The sequence below is a fragment of the Cebus imitator genome, unplaced genomic scaffold, assembly GCF_001604975.1.
Source record: "Cebus imitator isolate Cc_AM_T3 unplaced genomic scaffold, Cebus_imitator-1.0 Scaffold59, whole genome shotgun sequence".
Taxonomy (NCBI): Eukaryota; Metazoa; Chordata; class Mammalia; order Primates; family Cebidae; genus Cebus; species Cebus imitator.
This window is the reverse complement of record NW_016107374.1, coordinates 1,572,611-1,594,549: the sequence shown is the minus strand read 5'-3', so window position 1 is coordinate 1,594,549 and position 21,939 is coordinate 1,572,611. Positions and strand designations below refer to the sequence as shown.

The following is a 21,939-nucleotide window of genomic DNA, read 5'->3' as shown; positions in this document are numbered from 1 at the left end:
ACAGGCACGCGCCACCATGCCCAGCTAATTTTTTGCATTTTTAGTAGAGACGGGGTTTCACCATGTTGACCAGGATGGTCTCGATCTCTTGACCTCGTGATCCACCATGCCTGGCCAAATGCCCTGCCCTCCTCCCCACCCATGCTTATGGCAACAGTCTCGCTCTGTTGCCCAGGCTGGAGTGCAGTGACATGATCTCGGCTCACTGCAGCCTCCACCTGCCAGGTTCAGGCAGTCCTCCTGCCTTAGCCTTCCGAGTTAACTGGGATTACAGGTGCACGCCGCCACACTCAGCTAATTTTTGTATTTTTAGTAAAGATGGCGTTTCACCACGTTGGCCAGGGTGGTCTTGAACTCCTGACCTCAAGTGATCCACTCACTTCGGCCTCCCAAAGTGCTGGGATTACCGGCCTGAGCTACCTCGCCCAGCCAGCTCCAGGCACTATTCTAAGCCAGTCTTTTTTTATCTTTCTTAACTTTCTTAACACTTCTCTGTTCCACAGATGAAGAAACTGAGGCACAGAAATTAAATATAACTTGCCCAAGGTCTCACAGCTAAAACATGGCAAAACAGGGTTCCAGCATCTTTCCGTATTTTTTTCAAATGTTTTATGTACTATCCCAGATCACTGATCTAATGACAGACAGGACACCTGCTGTTGGAGCTGGGCACTGATGGGGCATTTGGGGTATATCTGTAAACAAAGATCCCTGCCTTTTGGTTATATACTGATTTGATGAGTATGTTAGGACGTGGAAGCACCTACGTTTATTTAGACTATTTTACTGTGCCACCTGTCTCTTCACTGTGGTATGAGTTAGAAGGTAAAATTTTCCTGTTACAGTTATTGTGCATTCAGCTCCATCCTTTTTTCTCCATAGTTAATCTTTTTTTTCTTTCCTAAAGAAGACGGAGTCTCGTTGTGTCACAAAGGGTGGAGTACGGTGGCGCGATCTCAACTCACTGCAACCTCCGCCTCCTGGTTTCACGCGATTCTCCTGCCTCAGCCTCCCGAGTAGCTGGGATTACAGGCGCCGCCACCACCACCACAACTGGCTACTATTTGTATTTTTAGTAGAGACAGGGTTTCACCTTGTTGGCCAGGCTGGTCTCAAACTCCTGATCTCAAGTGATCCTCCTGCCTTAGCCTCCCAAAGTGCTGGGGTTACAGGCATGAGGCGCTGCGCTGGCCCCACAGTGAATCTTAAATAGCAAATATGACCATTGCGACTTCTTCTCCAGTGCTCTGATGGAGATGTTAATGAGGAGGAAAATTGCCAGAAAAATCTGTCCAGAAACGTGGTTTCTGAACAGTAAAGAATTATGTGTATTCCTGTGTTTCTTTTTGTTTGTATGGCAAAGGTTAATGACAAAACCAGGTGTTTTTGGGAGGACATTAAAAAGAGAGTTCCCAGGCAATGAGAAGTGTCTTTGTTTCTCATACTTTATATTTTAGAATCTTAGACTTTAAAATCATTTGTAACCAGAAAAATAGTACATACTTAGAAAATGTAAAAATCATTAAGATGTATGAAAAGCTGAAAGCCCCTATGTAATTACTCTACTGGGCATCAGATTTTAGAGGCCTTTGGAATGCTAACATTTGCATTTTACTTTGTAGATACTAAAGAGTGATGAGTCACTTTATATCTTAGTGACCACAGAGTTCTAGGAAGCTTCCTTGGGTGTGTTGTGGTGTTGAGGGCAAACAAGAGTGGGGAGAGTATCAGGAAGGAGTTCAGGCAGGCTCACTAAGACCTGGCAGGTCCGCATAACTAATCAGTAAGTTCCTGGGCGAGGTGTGTAGCAAGGGAAATGAGAAGGTGTTTTTGTCCAGCTGAAGAGTTAGCGAAGAAGTCAGCACCACGCTCAGCAGAGCTCTGGGTTGTGGGGGGATTTTGTTCTGTTGTTGTTATTACGATACCAGGATCAGAAAACAAATTGCAGATTTTAAGGGCTGGACAGGAGCACCCTCTTTGGATAGTTGCTGGAGTCCACTGCAGAGTTTGTGCTGTTCCCCAACTCGTGTGCCTTCCACTAATGCCATGGTATTGAAGAGTGAAGCCATTGATTTATTTTTGAAAGGTTATACGTTCTCAGAATACTGATACATCAATATTAATCATTTTGAAGTTTTTTTTTTTTTTTTTTTTTTTTTTTTTTTTTTTAGGTGTATTTTTTTTCTTATTCCCCAGTCTGGAATGCATTGGCGAGATCTCAACTCACTGGGACCTCGCCTCCCGGGTTCAAGTGATTCTCCTGCCTCAGTCTCCCGAGTAGCTGGGATTACAGGCACCTGCCACCATGCCTGGCTGATTTTTGTATTTTTAATAGAAGCAGGGTTTCACCATGTTGCCAGGTTGGTCTCAGACTCCTGACCTCAGGTCATCCGCCCGACTTGGCCTCCCAAAGTGCTAGGATTACAGGTGTGAGCCACCATGCTCGGCCTCATTTTGAACTTCTAAATGTCTTAGCAATATACAGTTTGGGGCAATGAAATGTTCAGCCTTGGGAACCATGTATCTCTGTCTAGTGTAGCCTAAAAAACAGTATTCCTGTTGTGAAGGTGTTTCCAGTGCCTTATTGATATTCTTACTGAAAGATACACTTCTTTACTGGGTCATCTTTAAAAGAATTTTAAATTCTAAATTTTAAATTTTAAAATTATTTTGCTTATGGCAAAACTTTTAAGTATATGCATAGAATAAGTTAAGGACTATTTGATCATATATACAGTACTTCAGATTCTAGATATTAAAAATCAATTGATATTTTAATTTTTCCAAATTGAGTTGGTTTAGTGTTATTTAGGAGTGCTGGTGTTCCCTAGGAATCTTCTTCTGCCCCCTAGAAAAAGCCTTTATTGGATTTGTAACACTGGAGCCTAATAGCGCCATTGTGAAGTTCTCATTAAAGCAGTTTCCAGTGGCATCAGAGGTATTTTACTTCACTTCATACTAGAGTGAATTTTTCAAACTCTGTACAAGAATTTATTCATTTAGAAAAGTAAACTTTTTACTTCTGTTTTCTGTAACTTAGGTTGAAAACATGGCCAAAAGAATTGCTGAGAAGGAATTGACAGATAAGAATTGGGATCAAGAGGATGAAGCTGAAGAGGTAAAAAATAGCTTCCCTAAGAGTGATTTCCTGTTTATTCTGCCTTTTAAATTCATTTTAGGCTTCCTCGTGAAGACTTGTGATAAAACTAAAAGACCTTTCTAAAAACGTCATGAATGGGAGATGATAAGAAATCATATGACCTGTATTTAGTGTAGAAATTTATTAATTACATTTCTTATGACCTCTAGTTAGTGTAGAAATTTATTACATTTAGTTGTGCTTTTCCACTAGTGCCTGTTCCTTAAATATTCTCCTTAATAGAAGAACTTTCCTCCTGAGTTTCGTATCCATGAAGCATTCTAAACTCACGGTTTGCAGTAAGCCGTTTTAGTCATGACTGAAGGCTGAGTTAAGTAATCTAGTCATGAACTTAGCATACTGCTCAGATGTGAAAAGTGGCACACTGTCACCATCTCCGTCTGCAGTGTTCCCTTTCCCTAATGCTTCTTGGAGGATTGCTTTATTTCCTGTGGGGTTGTTTTTTTTTTTTTGAAATGGAGTCTCACTTTGTTGCCCACGTGGGAGTACAGTGGCACAGTCTTGGCTCACTGCAACCCCCGCCTCCAGGGTTCAAAAGATTCTCCTGCCTCAGCCTCCTGAACACTGAGATTACAGGCATACACCTCCATGCCTGGCTAATTTTTTTGTATTTTTAGTAGAGACAGGGTTTCACCATGTTGGTCAGGCTGGTCTTGGACTCCTGACCTTGTGATCCACACAACTTGGCCTCCCAAAGTACTGGGATTACAGACATGAGCCACCGCACCTGGCCATTTCCTGTTCTTAATGGTAGATCTGAGACCTGTAACAATTGCATTTATAGGAATAGAATTTAGATTGGCCTAGTTTCTTTTCCAGCAAAATAAAAATGGTCTCCCCTGAGGAAATCTGATCATTTTTCCCTTATAAACAGTAGGACTGGGCATCATAGAGAGACCCCCATCGCTATTAAAAAATAATTTTTTTTTAATTAGCTGAACATGGTGGCACGAGCCTATAGTCACAGTAGTTCAGGAAGCTCAGGGTTGCTTGAGCCCAGGAGTTCAAGACTGCAGTGACCTATGATTGCGCCACCGCACTCCAGCCTGGGTAACAGCATGAGACCCTGCCTAAAAAAACAAGACTAGAACACATCTTACAGTGCCTTATCAGCAGTGTGTTACTCCAAGGCCAGATCACTGAGGAAATCTGTAACCAAGTTAACCTTTCAGGTTAACAGCATAGTGCTAAGTAAACAAAAGTTTAAAAACTTGCAAGTGTTCTGAAGCTTATTCTTAGACTGCCATCTTCTTTCTGAATCTTTCTAGTACTGATACTTTTTTCTTTACAAGTGCATGCACTCGCATATGTTTAGGGAAACTAGAATCATAAGGATTTTATGTTTGATGAGCTAAACTGACTGGTGCTTTTTAACTATGTCTTTTGGTTTTTTGTTGGTGGTGGTTGAAGGTCTTAAAAACAGTTACATTCTGGGCTATAGTAACAACTAGATTACCATTAACAATTTGCTTAGACATTGAAATATTCAGGAATGAAAGAACTCCCATTTGAACATATGCTAATGAAATAAGTGTGCAAAGATTACATTTAGTTAAGTGCATTTAACTTGGGACAAGTGCAGGCAGATGGTCCCCTCTGAGTGTAGGGATCCCAGTAAGTGTAATAAAATCTGAAACAGCTATAGGTAGAATTTTTGCATGGGAAATATTTTATTCCAACCCTACAGGGTAAAAGAAGGGTTATAAACTAAAGCCAAAAATCTTCAGCAGATTTCTGATGTGGATGTCAGGAATGTGGACATCAGTGCGCTTTGAGTACACTGTAGAAAAGCACTAGTTTTCCAGCAGGGTCTTAGGTGCCTCTGTGGCCTTTTGTACGGTGCGCAAGTTGGGCAGGACTCATCTTAAAAATCATGTGTATGTTATAATTATAAAATTTATTTATTTTTTGAGGCAGAGTCTTGGTGTGTTGACAAGGCTGGAGTACAGTGGTGATGTCTCAGCTCACTGCAACCTCTGCCTCCTAGGTTCAAGCAGTTCTCCTGCCTCAGCCTCCCAAGTGTCTGGGATTACAGGTGCCCACCACCATACCCAGCTAATTTTTGTATTTTTAGTAGAGACAGAACTTTGCCATGTTGGCCATACTGGTCTCAAACTCCTGACCCTCAGGTGATCCACCCGTCTCAGCTTCCCAAAGTGCTAGGATTATAGGCATGAGCCACTGTGCCTGGCCAAAATTTATTTTTTGAAAGGCTATGAACAGTGGCTCAGTTCTAGCTTCTTGTTATTGTTGAACATTTTATCAGCTTTTTGGGTTTAACTGTTTAATTTGTACTGTCTTGCAGGTGGGAACATTCTCACTGGCCAGTGAGGAAGTCTTGAAGAACAGAGCAATAAAGAAAGCAAAGCGCAGAAATGTGGGGTTTGAGGTGAGTGCTTCCTCCCAGCTCCCGCTACGAAATACTCATTTGATATCTGAGTTGCACAGCATTCCCTCCGCTGGGAGCAGTGATACCAACAAATGCTTTCTCAAAATGCTTATTCTTTGATGTAGATCATGGGTGATAGAGAAAAACAATAAACATAGGTCTGGACCTTAATAAAGGGAGCTTACGCAGCTGAGGAAATAAATATAGACAAATTCAAGTTGATTGACAATATGGAAAAGAAAAACGAGCATACAGAGGTGGGCAAAGTGGCATCAGATTGGAGTAAGAAAGGAAAATGCAAGGATCTTCTGAGAGTCGTGTCTGCTCCCTGGGATCGAGGCTTGGGTAGGGGGAGCCCTTTTGCTTTGCTAGAAGCATTTCATGTGTGGATTTTCTTTCTAGTATAGTCTAGTCTAGTCTAGTCTAGTATAGTATATAAAAATGATTCATTCCTGTGCTAAGAAAAAGATTAATTGTAACTCTTAAATTGAAATAATGTGGTATTAAGCAATCACTCCGCATCTAAGAACTCTTTCCCAGTGTAGTCCTCTCCCTTCAGGTACATTCTATACCCAAGAGCGTGTGGTCTTGGTGGCCCGGACATCTGGTGTTAGGCAGGAGAAGCCACTTTGAACATCCTGGGTGGCAGCTTTGAAATAAATCTACCTTACCCCACGTTCTGCAGTGTTTAATTTTAAAAATCAAGAATATATTCTTGGGTATCTCTAATCTGAAAATGCAAAATGCTCCGAGATCTGAAGCTTTTTGAGCACCAACATGATGTTCCAAGGAAATGCTCATGGGAAGATTTCAGATGGTCAGATTAGAGGTGCCACGCCAGTAAGCATAACGCAGACGTCCCGAGAGCAGAAACATTTTCATTCCTAAGCATTCTCCTTAAAGGACACGCAAGCTGTTACAGCTAGTGCTCGACTTACGACCACGATTGGGACAGGCAGACCAGTCGTAACACGATTTGGTCGTAAGTTGAGTAGGCTATATGTACAGTTGAAATGGTGCACACGGAGATGGTAGTGCTGCCGGAAGCTGGTCCGCACTGTCTTACGCCCAACCGGGCAACGTTTGCACTGCCAGACGCGGAGCAGTCATGGCTAGCGATTGTGGTTGTAAAGCCGAATGGTCGTAAGCGGCATAGGTCGTAAGTCGATCAATACCTGTATTTCCCTTTTATTTCCAAATAAAAAGGATAGTAAAGATAGATTGTTCACGCTTTGAGAAACTATGAAAAGAAATTATTACAAAAATATTAGTTACATTGCCAAAGTTTGATTGTAAAATTTTTTCCATTTGAAAATATGTAAGGAAGGGAGCCAGGTAGGTGGCAGTGGTGGGGAGGCAGTCTGAGACAGCCAGTCAGTCCCTTGAAGCGTCTCATAAATGTCATGGTATGTGTTAATGGGAAAACAATTCAAATTTCAAAAATATTTGCAATTTTCCTAGAATATATTACTGTTGATGTTAATAGATATTGTGTAATTCAAGGCAGAGATACATAATCATATATCAAATCGATTCTCAAGTGGTTTTGGGTAGTCACTTGGCTAGTGAATGCCATGGCTGACACTATACGTGTGCCTTATCTGCTCCATTGCATGCTCTAGATGCATGAGAAGAACATCATTTCCTGAAGTTGTAAAAGCTCTTTCATGTAGAACTTCAGGTCAATAGGGGTTGCACTGCAAAGAAAGGAAATGGGTACAGGGGAAGCGTTATCTCAGATCCAAGCTAGAGATTAGGTCTTCTGTTTTATAATTACTTACATTTTGCTTAAAGATTGTATTAATTTCTTACTTGACAAAAATTATATGTTTATGGTGTATAACATGGTGTTATTTTCAAGTGTACAATATGTTATTACTTGTAGTCTCCCTGTGGTACAGTAAACCTGTTCAACTTCAGGTTTTTTATTTTTATTCTGGTCTGATTTTATGAATTGCCTTGACTGGTGACTAGGTGATAGATGTAGATACTGAGCTGAGTGATGTTTGATGGCTCTTTCACTGAGAAGATACAGTCAGGGGAGGGATGGCTTAAGGAGGAAATGGCTGGTCTTGGAAATGTGTTTGGAAGGACCCGGTACACTCAAGTGGAAAGGCCCTAAAGGACCGCTAGGTATAGAACAGGAATTAGGGCGAGGATGGGCACAGCTCCGGGAGCTCTTGCAGGGATTGAGGCCATGGGATTAGACCAGAAGAGGCATGCAAGTGGAGAGGGTCTCAGGGAGAATGAGAAACAACAGCTCACTGCGGAAGCCAAGGGAAGTCATTCTCAGGGAGGGGCATCCACCTGTCCATTCGAAGGAAGGTTAAGAGGTCGAAACAGTGCAGACCATAATCTACAACTTAAGCTGAAGGGATGAGGGAGGGAGAGGGCAGCAGCCCTCGGGCTACTAAGGGAAATTAAATGTATGTAAATAATAGAAATGCACAGATAATTTTTGCTGTAACTCTTAGCCTGAAGTTTTCATCAGAACTTGAATATTAGGAAAATTAAATGTCATGTCACCCACCAGAATGCTGCAATGTGGTTTTTCCTCAATAGTGGATTCAGTAGATCTACTGAGCACTGGAGATACATTGGTGAGTTAAAAACACCAACATTTCCTGGCCTTTGGAAAAGAAACAAATAAATACATAGTATTCATTTTCCCTCTGTAAGTGCCAGGGGGAGAATAAAACCAGTGAGGGAGACTGACCAATGCTGGGTGTGTCAGTACCCATGGAGCCCAGATGGGCATGTTCCTTTCTCTTTCTTTCTTTTTTGTTTTTTTCTTTTGTGACACAAGGTCTTTGTTGCTCAAGCTGTAGTGCAGTGGCGCAACCTTGATGCGCTACAAGCACTGCCTCCTGAGCTGAAGCAATCCTGCCTTAGCCTCCTGAGTAGCTGGGACTACAGGCATGTGCCCCCACGCCCAGCTAATTTTTGCAGAGATGAGGTCTCTTGTGTGTTGCCCAGGTTGGTCTCGAACTCCTGGGCTCATGTGACCTGACTGCCTTGGCCTCCCAAAGTGCTGGGATTACAGGCATGAGCCACCACACCCGGCCCCCAGATGTTTATCTTCTTAATCAACTTTTACTCTCATTTTTCTGAATATCTTTTGTTTAACTTGTGGTTTTAGACTTTTTATGATGACTCTAGAGCTGATTTACTATCGGCAGTTTCCAAAATCCCTATGAATACCAAGTGTCTTTTGTGCAGAATTGAAGGTTCTGAAAAGCCACTTGTGTCTTTACAGTTTGTCCATGAATCACTGTTTTAAAATAACAGCTATCAGTTTGGTGTATTTGGAATTTTAAATGATGAAAAATCAAATTTAGAGCAACAGAATCTAAGCTGTATTTATGCATTAAAACTCATTTAAGTTAAAATTGTACCTTTGCCTGACTTCATTGCCATAAATATATCAATGATCAGTGAACATCTGAAATTCTGTAGATGAGATTGAAACTTTGGTTTTAGAAAAATATGCAATAGTATTTAGGCTAACTGGCCTGTTTAGTAAATTAAAAGTTTCCAGTTTAATTTTCTTTGGTGAAATTGTACACTCATGTGGAAACTTAAGATTTGTGAACTCTGTCTTAGATGTTTGGTCTAAGAAGCAGATCACTTCCTGTAATGTAATCACTTCTTTGAACAACAAAAAAAGGGCTTCTAAAAATTATAGTGAGTTTATTTAGCAAAGCACTATAGATGGAGGAAACTTTCTCTAAAAGTTCCAGGGGCAGAGAGCAGCTTTAGAATCCATAAGGAATGCCAGACATTTCCAGAGCATTTTGGGTTAGAGATGTGAGCAGGCTAGCACGAAGGGGAAAGGCCTACTAGAAAACCATGTTCAAACAACCGAGTACAAGGAAGCGGTGAGAAAAACGAGGCTAAAAGGTTGTCCTGGGTTGCTCAACTAACAGGAGCATGTAGATTTGAGACTTGATCATCTTTTCAGGTTTTTGTAGGCTGAAAGCTACAGATGTTTTTAAGAAATTAGGTAAATGGATATTTTTAGTTAACCTAACTTGATGTTTCTATAATTTCTGTAGGCAATAAATGGTCTTTGATTGAGTAGTACATGAAGAATCTTTCATTTCGGATTTAGTTTTATTGAGACACTTCGGTTATTCTGAGGCTGGGTGGTGGGTACATGAGTTTATAGCATTAGTCTTTTATGTCCTAAAAATATACATAATACATTTTTTAAAATATATTTTTTTTAATGTCCTTCCTGCCTATTTCAGGAAGGCAGCTTTGGGTTGTAAAGCTGTTCTTATGAGTAAAATCTTCCCATCTCATTTCTTCTACTTGTGCCAGCAATTTGCCTTACAATGCTGATTGCATATATGGAGTCTGAGTGCTATTTAGCCGAGTTGAGATTGTCACTCACTTGCTTATTTGGTAGTCGAAAGTATACTTGGCTGCGTGTGGTGGCTCATGCCTGTAATCCCAGCACTTTGGGAGGCTGAGGCGGGTGGATCACGAGGTCAGGAGATTGAGACCATCCTGGCTAACACAGCGAAACCCTGTCTCTACTAAAAATACAAAAAAGTAGTCGGGCGTGGTGGTGCGCGCCTGTAGTCCCAGCTACTCGGGAGGCTGAGGCAGGAGAATCACTTGAACCCGGGAGGCAGAGGTTGCAGTGAGCCGAGATTGTGCCACTGCACTCCAGCCTGAGTGACCAAGCGAGACTCCATCTAAAAAAAAAAAAAAAAAAAAGAAGTACTTACCTAATGTGTACTCTGTCTTTATATTTCAGTCTGAGAGTGGAGGAGCCTTTAAAGGTTTTAAAGGTTTGGTTGTACCTTCTGGAGGAGGACGGTTTCCTGGATTTGGTAGCGGTGCTGGAGGGAAGCCTTTAGAAGGACTTTCTAATGGAAACAACGTAACCAGTGCTCCTCCCTTCACCAGTGCAAGGGCAGCAGCAGAGCCTAAGGTAGCCTTTGGTAAGTAGGCTCCCATCCCCCAGCCACCTCTGTATAAGTAGAATCTATGGAAAAGCGCTTTGCAGAGATGTTTTTCTTACACCTACTCCGTGTCTTAGAACTATGTGAGCAAAACCAGCCTAATAATGAAAGAAATGGAACTTAGGGAGGTGTTGGTTATTTACAGAGTAAGTGGGTAGAGCACACAGGCTAAGATCCAAAACAGACCTTCATTTTGTTCTCAGCTCTGCCAGTTACCAGTTGTGTGACCCTGGCCTCTAAGCCTCAGATGTCCAGTTTTGAAAGGAGAATGACCCTCAGAATTGACCTAGAGTCAAAAGAGAAAAGAAAATGCTATATAGACATATAGACCCTTTGTGTGCCAAGGACTTTCTGTGTGCCTCACACCAAAATGGATGCTAGGAACTCAGATGAGGTTGTCTGTGGCCAGGGTCCCTCCCAGGCTAGGCTTGTTTGGGCATGGGATGTGTTGATTGCCTGATCCTGTTTTGAGGGAAATGGTTGAAAACTCTTGGAATTAGCAACAGAAAATGCAGTCATGGGTTAAAATCTTGGGAATGATCCTGACTGGTTGAGTTGTATTTGGCTAATTATTCTGAAAGTGTACACTGTTTGATTTTAATTTGGCAGAATGTTTAGTGTGATTTAAAATACGCGCTTTCTGTTAAGATCTTTAACTGCAGCCATCCCCTAGTATCCTGGGGATTGGTTTCAGCACCCCTTGGATGTTCAAGTCCCATAGTGAGACCAGCATAACTCTTGGATAGGAAAAGTGAGTGTTCATATCTACTGGTTCCTCATCTCCAGAGTACTGCATTGAATGGGGTCTCGCTCTGTCACCCAGGCTGGAGTACATTGGTGTGATCTCGGCTCACTGCAGCCACAACCTCAGCTGAAGTGATCCTCCCACATCAGCCTTCCCAGTAGCTGGGACTGTCGGTTCATGCCACAACACCCAGCTAATTTTTGTATTTTTTTGTAAAGATGATGTTTTGCCATGTTGACTAGGCTGGTCTTAAACTCCTGAGCTCAAGCAATTGGCCTGCCTCAGCCTTCCAAAGTATTGGGATTATGGGCCTGAGCCACCGTACCTGACTGAGTACCACATTTCACAGGTGTGGAACCTGCAGGTACAGAGGGCCAGCTGTACTTTAATACTGTTTATCCCAACAACCTTGGGGATTAAGTGTTAATGCTGACCTACTATTCTGACAATGCTGTAGGCATCCTTTTGTCTATGGCCACACCATCCTGGACACACCTGATCTCATCTCAGATAGGCATCCATTTGAAGGAAAAGATTATTTTAAAAATGTGTAGTGTCTTAATGCAAGCATATGGTGGTTAGTGTTCTTGCATAAAGTTTGATTTGATCTTTATTAATCAGCTTTACTGATAACCGGTTACTAAATATTACTCCTTGAATACATATTTCTTGAGCTGTCACAAAAATAGGATACAGTTGGCCAGGCGCAGTGGTTCACGCCTGTAATCCCAGGATTTTGGGAGGCCAGGCAGGTGGATCACAAGGTCAGGAATTTGAGACTGGCCTGGCCAACATGGTGAAACCCCGTCTCTATTAAAAATACAAAAAATTAGCCGGGCATGGTGGCAGGTACCTGTAATCCCAGCCACTTGGGAGGCTGAGGCAGGAGAATTGCTTGAACCCAGGAGGCAGAGGTTGCAGTGAGCTGAGATCGCACTCCAGCCTGGGTGACAGAGCAAGACTCTGTCTCGGGGATGGGAGGAAAGATAGGATACAATAAAAGCAAAAGTATGAAGGCAGAATGGCACAAAAATCTAGATGATTTCATCAAGTTTGTCTTGAATGATTTAATTATTGACATCCTATAGGTTCTCTTGCTGCAAATGGCCCTACCGCCTTGGTTGAGAAAAAAGTTTCAAATCCCAAAACGAATGGGGACAGTCAGCAGCCCTCCTCCTCTGGCCTTGCTTCCAGTAAAGCTTGTGTCGGGAATGCCTATCACAAGCAGTTGGCTGCCTTGAACTGCTCTGTCCGGGATTGGATAGTGAAGCACGTGAATACAAACCCACTCTGTGATCTGACGCCTATCTTTAAAGACTATGAGAAATACCTAACAAACATTGAACAGCAGCACGGGGATGGTGGCAGGAATTCTGAAAGCGAATCTAACAAAACGGCGGTTGAAACACAGTCTTTCTCCCTTTTTGGCTCAACAAAATTACAGCAAGAGTCAACGTTTTTGTTTCATGGCAACAAAACTGAAGATACACCTGAAAAGAAGGTGGAGGTTGCAACTGAAAAGAAGACGGACCCATCACTAGGAGCAACAAGTGCCTCATTTAACTTCGGCAAGAAAGTTGATAGCTCTGTTGTGGGCTCATTAAGCTCTGTCCCCTTGACTGGATTTTCATTTTCCCCCGGAAGCTCCAGTTTATTTGGCAAAGATATTACCCAGAGTAAACCGGTCTCATCACCATTTCCCGCTAAACCATTGGAGGGCCAAGTAGAAGGTGACAGTAGTGAATGCAAAGGTAAGTACCAGGCTTGTCATTGGATTTAGATTTGCGGAAGATTTGTGTTTCTTGAGAAAGGTAGAGGCCTGGATTTGGAATTGATCCAGAGTCACATTGAGACGTTGTCGCCCGCTCCGTGTTTGATTCTGAGTTTCAGATTCCTTATTTTTAAAAGAGTAAGACCTATTTTGTAGGGTTGTTTATAAGGACTAAAAATAATAAAAATAAAATGAATTTTAAAACATCTGACCCTGAAAAGTCTCAAACACACATGGCATAGCATGTGAAAAAGAAGTAAAGACATTTTTTGAAAATTGTGTTTTGGAAAATTTCGTGAAGTTCATTATGAATGTCCCCTCAATCGACCTGGACTTAGGAGATTTGACTGTAAATAAAGTCACGTGGCAAAACAGTACTTGACTATACAGTAAAAATGTAGACTTTGCATAGCTACAGAGAACAAATCCTCCTGTGGGTTTGGAGGTACCTCCTTTCCAGAGGACAGCCGTGGTGTCTAAGTGGCATCTCCTGTAGGCAAAGTTCTGAGCCTTAGTCTGGGCTCTTCACTCCCTCTGTTTTTAGCTAAAAAGTAGGGTGACACCATAATACCACTTCCTCATATGGTGGTTGTGAACAAATTTTGTCTGTGAAGATACCCACTTGTAAGCAATTAAAAGTGAGACCGGCTGAGGTGGCCCACATCTGTGATCTCAGCACTTTGGGAGGCTGAAGTGGAAAGCTCACCTGAGGCCAGGAGTTTGAGACCAGCCTGGGCAGCATAGCAAGACCCCATCTCTACAAAAATTTTTTAAAATACAGCCAGGCAAGGTGTTGGGTGTCTATAGTCACAGCTGCTCTAGAGGCTGAGGTGGGAGCATCTCTTGAGCTCAGGAGTTCAAGGTTGCAGTCAGCCACTATTGCACCACTGCACTCCAGCCTGGGCAACACAGAAAGACCTTGTCTCAACAAAAGAAAAGGTATACTCCTCAGACATATGAACATTGATCCTTGAGGAAGAAAACTGCATTTGCCAGTTTGCCACTGAAATATGTTTTTCTAGCAGGAAGCTAGACTTCCATAACTGTTTTGCCTTGCCCCACTTTCAAGTGTATCCTCAGGCACAGGCCCTCAGGACCAAGGGTAAAGCAAGTGTCTCCCCTTTTACTTCTTCTCAGCCTCCCAGAAATAAAGACACAGGGGGAGTCTTTTCCCGAGGCAGGCGCTGGGACAGCGACACTGGATTTGAATCGAGTCCCAGTGCATGCAGGACGCCCCTCAGTCCCTTGGTCATCACAGTTGACGCATCAGAAGACGGGAGATTGGAGTGATAAAATGGACAGTCCTGTCTGGTTTTAATGATGTGATCTAATCATCTGAGCATCACAGTTATTTTCTTAGAATTGCTTTTTAGTAAGGTTTTATGCAACTGCCATCCTCTTTAAGAGGATCTTTTATATATGTGGTTTTTTAATTTTTTTGAGATGGTCTCACTCTCACCCAGGCTAGAGTGCAATGGCACAATCACGGTTCACTGCAGCCTTGACCTCCCAGGCTCAAGCGAGCCTCCCATTTCAGTCCGCCAAGGACCTAGGTCCACAGGGATGCACTGCCACATCTAGTTAACTTTTTTGTTTTTTGTAGAGATGGTGGGGGCCTTCTCACCGTGTTGACTGGGCTGGTCTTGAACTCATGGGCTCAAGCGATCTTCCTGCCTTGACCATGCAGTGTGCTGGGATTACAGACATGAGCCACTGTACCTGGCCTAATACATGTGTTTAAATAGTGTTTTGTTTAAATGATGTCCCACGTCTCCCATGTTTGGGAGACTCCATTAGTGGGGATACCATTGATACCAGAGCAGTGACCCATGTGGCAATTCAGACAAAGCTTAAATTACTTACGTTGGGGCTTTGGAATGATTTCTCTGACAGCTTGCCCCCTGTTTAAAAAGAAATGTATTTTTCTATCTTTGGCCATTATTGATACTGGTTGTAGATATATCGTGACAGGAATATACAGGGGTGAAGGTGTTAAAATCCTATCTGAGATGTCATTTTCGAGTGGGTAATTTGAATACAGATTATTTTTCTGTAAATGTCATAAGTATGGAGATTTTTCCATTCTAAGGTTTTCTATGTACTGGGAGTTATTTTAGAATTAAGAAGTATATTCCCATTAAAAAGGATGCTTATTTTTCACAAAGTAGTTAAAATCCAGCAGGCACTCCCGACTCTGCCATCCCCACATTGGGTGTGCATTTTAGTCTGTGGGTACATGGAGTGCTCAGCTGGAGGCTTAGGATGTTACGTAACAAAACTTCTGTTACTTTTTTAAGCTCTGGGTTGGAATTTAACTGAATTATTGTCATTTTTATAAAAGGTGGAGATGAAGAAGAGAGTGATGAGCCACCCAAAGTAGTAGTTACTGAAGTAAAAGAAGACGACGCTTTTTACTCCAAAAAGTAAGAATCACCAGAACCTGCTGGTGTGTGTTTTAGAGACGTGGTAGTGTGCTTCGGGCTGGAGAACGTCCTCACGGCACTGACTGAGCATTCAGTCTTGGGGTCAGGCTTTGCCTGCTCTCAAGTGGAACAGGAAAGAATTCTTGGCCAGTTTATTTTTAAAAAGCCAGTTCTAGAAATGTCCTGGTGGGCAGGTCTCACTCTTTTCTGTCACTTTAGCTCTTTTAAAGTACTTTAGAGACAGGCTCTCCATGATCTTCTCAACCCCTCCCATCCCACCTTCTCTTCCTTTTTCTCCCTCCGGCTCCTACTCCCCTAACAAAGAAATCTCAAGTCACTGATTTCAGGTTTGGCTTCACTTACTTTACTCTGGAGGCATCTCTGATCCCTTCCTGGAGACTTGGTTGGCCTTTCTGGATTTTCTAATAGTCAAAAAGGTGTGCACAGTAACCATTCCTTCCTGTTTAGGAAGGTAAGAACTTGCATCTTCCTTTCAATTAAATGAGATTAGTTTTTAGAAAGATATTTGCTGAAAAAACTTTTGTGCAATTTCAGAAGCTTTTAAGATGTATTTTTGTCATGGAAACATTTCAGAATAATGAGCCAGCAGTTTTCCATGTAACAGGTCACCACATCCTGTGGGATTCCCAGGTGTTAGTTTCAAGAACTTTTAAAAGAGGCCAACAGTTTCTTCTTTATGTGTTTATATTTCATTACTCACATGACATAAAGGAGTGACTCAACGTTAAGTTTTGTTTTGTTTTGTTTTGTTTTGTTTTGTTTAGAATGAATCAAATGAGGCCAGGTGCTATGGCTCACGCCTGTAATCCCAGCACTTTGGGAAGCTGAGATGGGCAGATCACCTGAGGTCAGGAGTTCCAGACCAACCTGGCCAACATGGTGAAACCCTGTCTCTACTAAAAATGCCAAAATTAGCCAGGTGCAGTGGTGCATGCCTATAATCTCAGCTATTTGGAAGGCTGAGGCACAAGAATTACTTGAACTCGGGAAGCAGAGGTTGGAGTGAGCCAAGATCACGCCACTACACTCCAGCCTGGGCCACAGAATGAGAGACTGTCTCAAAATAAATACATGAATAAATAAATGAGTGGGGTTGTATTATTAATAACCTCAGGAGATGTATAGCATGGGAAGCTGGAAAGATATTTGATTACTTTGTTATTAGACCCTACCCAAGAACATTTTCCAAATTTATTTCAAAATGTTGGTCAGTCAAAAACTGGAAGGAGCCTTGAGACTTTTTAAAATAAGAAATAGGCCCAAAAAAAGGAGAGGCGGGCGAGATGCAGAACAGAATCTTTGTCCTGTATTTGCTCCCGTCTTTAGAGGACCAGAGCAGCTCTCTGGAGCTCGGGGCCAAAGGAGCATAACAGGGAGGGAGGGCTGTTGAGCTCTTGAGCTTGACTGACTTGAGAACATGGTTTCAGAAAGTGTTATAAAAAGTTTCATGGGGCCTATTGTTTAATTTGAAAAAATGGGGAGGGGTTTTAGTATCTCTAGGCAGATTTTCTTGTTCTGGTTTTTGCTCAGGCTCAGTTTGGATTAATTAAAGATTTATCCTGAAGTCCTGTACTCTCACTTAATACAGATTTTCCACACAAGTGTGAAGAGTGGTCGATAGAAAACTGTGTGACTTGATTCCTCATTGAGTGCTTGATGGGACCCTTTACTTTTCTCCATAGGTGTAAACTATTTTACAAGAAGGACAATGAGTTCAAAGAGAAAGGCATAGGTACTCTGCATTTAAAACCTACAGCGAATCAGAAGACACAGCTTTTGGTGCGGGCAGACACCAATTTAGGTGGGTACCTTTTTTTCAGTTGGCACAAAATCATCATCATCACATAGTGTATAAAAGCCTTTACCCTGCTGATTCAAGGTTATTAATATATTTTTAAACAGCGCATTCTGGCCAAATTCATCCTACATTTATTGAGTATAGATTTAGTTTTGAGTCCCAGGATAATAGTGTGTAAGGAAACATAGATGTGTTAAAAGCTATAAACGAAATGATTCTTCATTTTCCTTTGTGTGAGGAATGTGACAAGCTAGAGATTAGACAGTTTAATAAACACCCAAGGGAAATTAACCTTCTAAAGGAATCCTTTTCATATAGCAAGTAATCACTAACCCATCGCTGTCTACCCTCAGTCTTACCCTGAAAACGGTCCATTGCAAGGAGCCTAGCACCCAGAGGGAGGAAGGGCAGGCCCGAGGTGGAGTGGGCAGTAGTGGTGGTGAACAGTGGGCTGTGTGGCAGAAGGAAACTCCAGGGAGGCGTTTTTCTTTCCCATGGGCTTAACTAGTGAGTAATAACATCACGGTCACGTCACTCTTGCCCAGGGAGTTGTGCTGGCCTCTGTGACAGAGATGTCCTTTGTTGGTGTGGCTCAGTGAAGACTCTGGGCTGTGCCACCGTGTACTTCTTTCACTGCAAAACCGGACAGCATTGGGAGGGCTGACAGTTCTGAGCAAGGCTGTTGGCTCTGAGAAACACTGTGTGGGTGCAGAGACTCGGGCTGGAGCCTAGGGCGAGTCCTGCCTGAGGCTTATAGTTCTCGGAGGACCAGTCCTACTTTTGTGACATTCCCATTGGCTCCCCGTTTCAGATCCATTAAGTATAAGTTATTTTAATGTTTCATGTTTAGCATGTTACAGACGCCTTTGGTGGAGCTGTAGTTTATGTAATTATGATGGATTTTTGTTTGCTTACATACAGGCAACATATTGTTGAATGTTCTGATTCCACCCAATATGCCATGTACGCGAACAGGGAAGAATAACGTTCTTATCGTCTGTGTTCCAAATCCACCAATTGATGAGAAGAACGCCACCATCCCAGTTACCATGTTGATCCGGGTAAAAACCAGCGAGGATGCAGATGAGTTGCACAAAATTTTACTGGAGAAAAAGGATGCCTGAGCACGCGAAGTCGGCTGTGGAATGATTACCAAGTTGCTGCTTCTCCCACTGCCCCTTAAAACTTAGTTTTTCTTCTCTTCCTCGACATTCTAAGAACTTACAGATAACTTAAAACTCCTGTGAAGATTACCGTAGCCAATAAAACCTTTAAATGTTAAGTGTCAAGAAACCGTACTCTCCCTCCTTAAGAACTGTCTAAAGTGTAAAATATATTTGAATGCAATTTTTGGAGGATTTTTTTTAACGTTCCCTTGTTTATTAAAGTAACCATAAGCGATTTCTTCAACGACTGCAATCAGGGTATCGATTCGCTTTCCCAAAGGCTCTTCTAACCGTGGGTTTTGGGGTCTGCCGCCACCACCACCAGAGAGGCTTTGGAACAGGGTGCCCGGCCGTGTCCAGAAGGAAGCTGGCCTGTATGCTTCTCTCCGGTGGGCTCGACCGACATGTGACTCGTTCTATTACCAAGTGAACCGGACTGGCACGCTGTGACAGATGTTTGTCCTCTGCTTTTTGATTTTTAAGCTAAAATGTGAGTACTAAGTGTTCACCTCAGTGTTCTAATCATTGGCCTGTAACCCTGTGGGCCGCTTCACTAGAATTCAGGAATTGCATTTTCATTTTAAAAGGAAATGAGTAGCTTGTGAAGGAGTTTTTGGTTTTGTAGTTTCTATTCATGAGGTGCCGTTACTTCTTCATTCCCCTAAAGACAAAAGGGGGGATTGCCAGGAATGAGTTTAAAAGCACAAATTTGGTAGCTTATCATCTACACCATGGACAGTGAACCCGTATGAAATGAAAGTGAAGTCAAAACTATCGTAGAAAAATGATGCTTATAGGCATTTGTACCATGATCAACCCCACATGTATGAAAACCATTACCAAGTGAGGGCCTGGGAGCTTTGACACATGAGCCATGTGAATTCACTGGGAAGCATGGAAGAAGGTTGTGGAAGAGAAAATCGTGTATAAATTTTGCCTTTAACTTTAGACAGCAGTGTATTATATGTTTGATACCTGAACTATCTTTTACTTTTTTAAGAAGATTCCATGTGTCTGGAAGGGAGCCATGGTTATGCACACAAATACCCATGTCACTTCTCCAGAGCCGTCAGGTAACATGAGCATTCTTTGAAGACTCTGGGCACATACATGAATGAGATTCAAAATTTAACTTTTAAATTTCCACTTTCATTTCTCACGAATCATTTGAGACTAGTACCAGCTGATCTTGTGTAGAGGCTGAGGGTCAGTGCCCAAGGGCTCACGTGTGTATGTTCTGATCTTCAGTGCAGAGTGTATTCTCATTTAGAAAATAGTCAAAATAATTGTGGACGGTACAGTTGCTTTTTTAAAACTACAATCTTTAGGTATAAAGTTTTTTTTTGAGGGGGAGGCAATATTATGATCAGTTATGATTAACTCCTGAGTACCTGAGGTGTGTGATTGGGCCAATGCTGTCATGAGGTTCTTGCTGTACTTTCAGTGTTGTGATTCCACCAGGGGAATGTGGCCTAGTGTGTGGCTTTGGATGAATCCGTGTGGAGAGGTGTGCTTGCACTGTTAGAGGATGCGTTCAGACGTAGCTGTAGGATGCACCTAGGGAGGACGTGGCCATTGTTTTTACATTTACTTTAGAATTGAGAATGCACGTGAGTTTTTGTTGCAGATGAGTTATAGTAAGCAAATGGTTGATGCTGTTAAAATAATATCGGCCCTGCCTGATTCACATGAGGTTTATCCAACTTTTAAAAAGATGAAGAGGAGGAACTAAGGGGAACAAAGTTAAGTTTGCTGCAACTTAGCCACACGTGTGCCCCTGGCATCAGCTGGAATCAAGCTCGCAGGCATTTTTGGGACACTTCAGTGTTTGTGACCCGGTACTTTGTTAGCAACTGTGTGTGTATGGAAAGTTTACAGAAAATGGCATGAAAAGATCATGATTGGATTACCTGTTAAGCCTCTCCTTTCTGTAAAAAATCGTTTCTATATTTTTAAATTAGTGGGTATGTGTGGCTTTCCTTTTTCCTAACATTCCCAGCAAATTGTTGCTGCTAAGACTATCACTGTTAAGGTGAAAATTACCGGGGAGAACGTGATGCGTATACCATACTCAAAATGGGATATTTTCTTAAAGTGACTCTGTTATGCTTTAGAACTGGTTGGTTTCCACTTTATCACTGTAAAGAGCCTGAGTATATGTGGATTTTATTGTAAAATTTAACTCCTTTTTACTTGGGGCATGGGGCCCCTGGAGGGCTTACCTATTTTCCCCACTATGTTAACAGCTAATTCTGATTTATGGGTTTAGTTTAACAAAATTAGGCTTTAAAACGTTTAATGTGGACTGAAATTTTCATCTTTTGTCTGAGAATCTATGAATTTTTTCACATACAGGCCTAAAGTAAGGTGTGTATTTTGTTATTCTAAAATTGTTTGGCATCTTGACAAATACTAAGTATCGCAGTGGCCTTTTTTAAAAAACAAAAAAAAACCTGTGTGTCCATCTCATCCTTTTGTGCATTCCTAGTAAGCAAAAAAATTTGTTATGCCATCTTCATTATTAGAATTACAGACTGAAAATCTGTCCAGTTTTTAAATTAGTTTAGATTGTTTTCCACAGAAAGATAAGTCCGATTGTTCATGGACTGATTTTAAGAGGATTATTCTATTTTACAATTTCAATTCTAGATCACATTTTATATATGCTGCATGCCAAAAAAAAAAAAAAAAAAACAGCTACCTTTTCTGGTGTAGAGTGGAAAAAAAACTAATACTCTACCTTATTCTTCTCTAAGAGTTCAAAACAAATTTTCACTGAGAGCCTTTTCAGTAAAAGCTAAAGGTAAACAAGTTTGTTTTTTGAGCATTTGTCAGTTACACTATTTCAGAAGAGTCAAAATTCAAGCATGATGCATTTGAAGGCTTTGCAAACTCCTAAACCCCTGATGAGTCCTGTCATTCCGGAGGTGGGAGTTTTAAGTAGAAACTGGTGTGTCCTGTAGTATGGTAGATGACAGTGAGGTCTCTTCCAATCTGGCACTCAACACAGGCCACTGTCTGTTCTCAGCTAGTAACAATCATATTGAGGACATTTGATGCAGACACAATTGTAACAGAAATGTAAAACTTCTTAGCAATCAGATGGATAAATTGTTTGCTTTTCACTTTAAATAGGAAATTGTTTTCTAAAACTAAAATACTTGAATTGTCAGACAATATTATCTCAGCTGTATTAGTTTTTGAATGCTCCCATCAAGGCAGTGTAACAATCCATGAAATGTGAATAAATGAAAAGTAAACAAAATCCCAGTGTGTGAGTTTCATGTTGCTCTTTGATGCACGTGGCATTAACACAAGTCAGACCTGTGGAAGCAGCAGCACAGAGAAGCCACAACCAGAACCCCTTGAACAACAGGAGGGTCGGCGTGGCGGTGAGAAGGAGACCAGTTTATTATCAGTCTCCTTGTTGGGGAACGAGAGTACTTTTAAACCATTAGGACCAAGGGTCTCTGTTGGATTAAAATCTTCACAA

General features: G+C 41.8%; 1 protein-coding gene across 3 annotated transcripts in view; it reads left to right on the top strand.

Annotated features, from left to right (window-relative positions):
* The window catches only part of NUP50 (nucleoporin 50), a 24,055-nt gene extending 2,344 nt beyond the window's left edge, over nt 1-21,711 (top strand). For 2 of the 3 annotated variants that reach the window (XM_017529488.2, XM_017529490.2), the window contains 7 exons: nt 3,041-3,118; nt 5,466-5,549; nt 10,315-10,501; nt 12,356-13,018; nt 15,380-15,461; nt 17,165-17,283; nt 18,202-21,711. In XM_017529488.2, the coding sequence (XP_017384977.1) occupies nt 3,041-3,118; nt 5,466-5,549; nt 10,315-10,501; nt 12,356-13,018; nt 15,380-15,461; nt 17,165-17,283; nt 18,202-18,404 (1,416 nt within the window). In that variant the 3' untranslated portion in view covers nt 18,405-21,711. Of the gene's footprint in view, nt 1-2,827; nt 2,941-3,040; nt 3,119-5,465; nt 5,550-10,314; nt 10,502-12,355; nt 13,019-15,379; nt 15,462-17,164; nt 17,284-18,201 lie in introns of those variants that run through there. The other variant, XM_017529489.2, reaches the window with a different exon arrangement.
* The last annotated feature ends 228 nt before the right edge of the window (nt 21,712-21,939 follow it).